This window comes from Arachis ipaensis, chromosome B01 (assembly GCF_000816755.2).
Source record: "Arachis ipaensis cultivar K30076 chromosome B01, Araip1.1, whole genome shotgun sequence".
NCBI classification, from domain to species: domain Eukaryota; kingdom Viridiplantae; phylum Streptophyta; class Magnoliopsida; order Fabales; family Fabaceae; genus Arachis; species Arachis ipaensis.
The window spans coordinates 129778225-129782614 of record NC_029785.2 but is presented as its reverse complement, the minus strand read 5'-3'; the positions used below and the strand labels follow the sequence as shown (position 1 = coordinate 129782614).

Genomic DNA, 4390 nt, shown 5'->3' with positions numbered 1-4390 from the left:
ATTAAATCTATTAAATCTTCTGTCCCTGTATAAGATACACATGCAATATAATATCATTATATATAGGATACCTAGATGGGAAACTTAAGTAATGGGCCCAAATATAATTATTCCTAGTTTGTGAAATTTAATACTTGTTTAATAGAAAATTTAGGAGAAAATAACTTTTGTATTTTGTGGTCAATATTTAGTCATCAAAAGAAAAATGAATGATCTTTTATTATTGGATATAATATCACACCATTAAAAATATTATTGATGACCAATTGATGATTATAAAACACAAAAATTACTGCCTCTAACACTCTTCCTTGTATAATTTATATTTTTGCGAAGTCCAATGTCTTTTTTCCCTGCAACTTGTTTGTTACATAATGTTTGCTGTACTCTCCATGATTGTATCTTCTATACTTGCATGTGTTTTTTTCATCCACAAATTCTTGCATTGGACTTAGCTCCACTTCATAGCTTGGAGCATAAAATGTCACAATTGAGAGCCTATCTTTGTCTTTATGAGCCACAGCTCTATGCTCCACACTCTTGTATTTTCCATTTGTTAGAACCTGCATAACTCAAAATTATCTTATTTAACTTAAATCTATAATTTTAGATTGTAATTAAAGAATATAAAATAAAGTAATTTTAGATTATTTTGTGCTAATTTCTTATTGTGTTCTGAATAGTTTATATTTTAAATAATGAGAATTGAGTCCAAATTAGAGAGAAAAGAAAAATGGAAGAGAACAAGTGAAGGGAGACATACTTCTATGGTGTCTCCAATGTTAATGAGCAAGGCATTTGGGATGAGTTGAAGAGGCAGCCATGTTTGATCCTTGAGAATTTGAAGTCCCACAGGGCTTCCCTTTGCTTGCTGCAGAACAGTAAGGGCACTTCCATCTGAATGAGGACTTAGGCCTAAAACAAGGTCAGGTCTTGAACATGGAGGGTAATAATTCATCCTTATTGCTTGTACTGCCACACCAAACATCTTCTCAAACACATCCCCTTCCAAGCCTAGGCCTAATCCTATGTATTTCAGCAGATTCTGGCATACTTTTCTCATTTCTCTTGAATACACTTCCACTGTTTCACTGCAAGATTTTACATGTATGTATATGTGATACTACATTTTAATAGTGAATAACTCATATGTAACAACAAAACATGTTTTATATACTCATTTGGTGTTGTATTCTAGACCAACACACTTTTTTTTATCACTAAATAAAGTATATGATAAAAGCTTGTTGACTTGGTATACCAGACAAAATGAGTACAAATAATATATTTTAAAATAAAATAATAGTTGATGCTTAGAGTTGTTAGATGACAATTTAGTCAAACTGTTAAATCATTTAGTGACTCTCATTTACGAAGTTAAATGCACCGAAATTTCTACCAAAAGAATAATTACCTAAATGTGGCTGGCTTCTTTGGCCATAGATTTGGATTCCTTATAAACTGAGGTTCAATTCCAAGAGCAAACATGTTGCACCAATCCAACTTCTGGTCCTCTGAGAAAACAAAAGCCTGGCCATAACCTTGGACTGTACCAGGAGCCATCTGGTATTTCTGTTTTTCTTCCAAAGGAAGCATAAAAAATTCCCTACTACTTTTCTCCATGATTTCCATCAATGTCAGGTCAACCTCATGATTAAGTACCTAATCACACACTCAACTTTAGTTTGTATAAATATGCACACACAAATTGATGGCTATGTAATTATGATAAGTTAATATAATTATATACAGACATAAAAAAGGTAGCACAAAAGTAAAACCAAGAGGTATACATACTTAGAAATGATTTAATTTATATACATTTTTTGTTTAAAAAGATTTTAATTAAAATCAGCTGTTAAAATCAATGATATATACCTGAAAAAAACCCCAACTTTCACAAGCATCTGCAAGCTTCAGAGTTTCAGTTTGGATTTGTTCAGTGTTCCCTTTGGTGAGCTTAGAGAAATCAATGACAGGCATGTCAGAAGATGGTGGTGAGAGTGTGATAGCAGGTGTTGGTCTCTCACTCATATCTCTTACAAATCTTTCAGGAATGGTTTTAGGCCTAATTTTTCTTAGTTCTTGGACATCATCAATGTGCCCAACTTTGATTGAAGAAATGGGCACTGGAGCCATGAAAGAGAGAGAATATGAAAACTAGAGAATCTTCTATATATGAATTTCTATGCTAACTCTTAATATATCTCTTCCTTCTTCTAAAGTTGGTATTTATAGTTGAATTCAGCTGATATGGTTACACAAATTGAAAAACAAAATTGGTACATGATTGGCATACACAAGTCCCACATGACTTTAAGTGACCTCACTTCTCATATTAAATTCAGATGAAGTCATGTGTTATTGATTACTGTAATGTTGCATTGCATATATACCGTTAATTCAAATAGCGAGTAAAATATCGTTTTTGTCCCTAACGTTTGGGATAAATTTTATTTGTGTCTTTAATGTTTAAATTGTTCTATTTGTATTTTTATCATTTATAAAAGTGATTCAATGTTATTCCGCGTTAATTATACTAATACATCAGATTGTATTTTTCAATTATTCTCATTTTGATGTATTCATTCTCGTCTCACTTAGATATGTTTGATTTCAATATTGTACCCACTATTTATATTCAGGTTCAATTATGTTCCTAAAAAAGTGAATTATATAAATGTTGTAGGAATTAGTTTCAATTTTTAATGAGTTATTATTCGGAGTGGATCATCGGTTCTGTCCCAAATATTTGTATTCTAACTTCAAGAAGAGATTTTCGGACTCCAACTAAAGTTCATGATGTATAATTAATGGTAAGATAATATTGAATTATTTTTACAAATGTTAAGGATACAAATAAAATGATTTAAACATTAAGAATACAAATAAAATTTATCCCAAACTTTTAGAGACAAAACCGATATTTTACTTTTAAATATTTTATATGTTCTGTTCACAAAGACACCATTAATCTAGCACATTGTTGTCGTTTAACTAATTAATTTCCTTTCTCAAACCAATGATTTGCTATTTTATGTATTTTAATATGTTTTGGAATTCCATCAGCTGTGGCACCAAACTATAGCTTATGATTATCACCATTAGGGGCATATAATAGGCCATATGGCTTCTAAACCAATTCGCCACTTGTAAATGTTAAAATTCTATTTTGTTATGGTTATCTTAAAATTTTATAATTTGTGAAAATAGTATTTTTATTGAGACTCGGTCAATTAAAAAAGGCCATGCGTAAAAAATTCTAATAATATTGAATAAAACGCAGTTGAATTTAGATTGCAATTGTCAAAAAGTTCACTTTTTAAAAAATATATAATATAATAAACTTTGTATCGAAAAATACAACTCTAAAATAAATATTATAAACTCTTCTATCCCAATAACTAAATTTTGAGATTATTTCTTTTAATCGATGATTTTAATTAATATATATTTTTTATAATCAAAATTAATGACTAAATCTAAAACTATTAAAACACAAGCATTCTAGAAACATTTGGAATTCGTCCTGCTCTCTATATTTCACCTCCATTACTAAACTTTTTTCTTTTACTAAAAGGAAGACAGGAAAAAAATCAATTAAAGTGAAGAGACAAGAAACATGAATTGAGTTCTGTAACAGCACTTGTGTCATTAGCTTCTTTATTTTATTTTATTTTAATTTTTTTCTCCTACCTTTGTCCTTTCCTTCTCTTCTTTTGGTAAATGCACTTTTTTCTCTTGCTTGCTGCTACTTTCTCATATGCATGATTATATGATATCGTCATGGTTTTCTTAACACTTGTGGTTATGAAGTGGGTTTAATGATGAATAGCAGTGACACAATGGTAAATAGTGTCTTATTGCAAAATTATTCTACATTAGTGTCACCATCCAACATACCAATTATTTTGACCATTTTAAAAATATCTATCATTTTCTATTCTTAATAATTCACTTTAAAACAAGGGATATTCAATCATGCCTCATGAATCATGTGTATAGAATAAAATCGAAAGAGTAAAGAATCTTTTTGTTTTTAATGTTTGAGGTGAGTTCTAAAGTTGTCCTTAACTTTTAAATCTAAGTCTTTAACGTTTCAAAAGTGATTCAATGTTGTCCTGCAGTTAGAGATCTGTTAACAGAATTGACGGCGAGACGAAATTGAAACGATTTTAAAACGTTAGAGACTTAAATAGGACGAAAACGTTAGAAACAAAAATGATACATAGAAATAAATTTTAATTTTATCCTTCAATAATAGCAATCTTCTACGATACATAGCTATTCAATTATTTTTTAATCACATCTAAGTAAATTACACTTAATCATATTACTTTCATTCTAAATAATTTTTTTTATAATTTTATTCTTAAATTTTTTTTATCAC

At 29.4% G+C, this 4390-nt stretch overlaps 1 protein-coding gene across 2 annotated transcripts; it reads right to left on the bottom strand.

Annotated features, from left to right (window-relative positions):
* On the bottom strand, positions 7 to 2139 carry LOC107638445 (protein SRG1). 2 transcript variants are annotated; one of them, XM_016341727.2, is made up of 5 exons: positions 1879 to 2139; positions 1415 to 1662; positions 764 to 1091; positions 321 to 563; positions 7 to 143 (listed from the first exon to the last, which is right to left on the bottom strand). In XM_016341727.2, the coding sequence occupies exons 1-4, from the start codon at positions 2137 to 2139 to the stop codon at positions 321 to 323; spliced, it is 1080 nt and encodes a 359-aa protein (XP_016197213.1). In that variant the 3' UTR covers positions 7 to 143. The 2 variants fall into 2 exon arrangements, with proteins under 2 accessions (XP_016197213.1, XP_016197205.1); XM_016341719.2 differs by lacking the exon at positions 7 to 143 and having other exon boundaries at positions 195 to 563.

What these genes read in the sequence shown, in the direction of transcription:
- LOC107638445 (XM_016341727.2), bottom strand. Translation starts at nt 2,139, where the DNA reads ATGGCTCCAGTGCCCATTTCTTCAATCAAAGTTGGGCACATTGATGAT. An exon ending in AAGAAGCCAGCCACATTTAG is followed by an intron (nt 1,092 to 1,414) that starts GTAATTATTCTT and finishes AAAATCTTGCAG; the next exon opens with TGAAACAGTGGAAGTGTATT. An exon ending in ACATTGGAGACACCATAGAA is followed by an intron (nt 564 to 763) that starts GTATGTCTCCCT and finishes TGAGTTATGCAG; the next exon opens with GTTCTAACAAATGGAAAATA.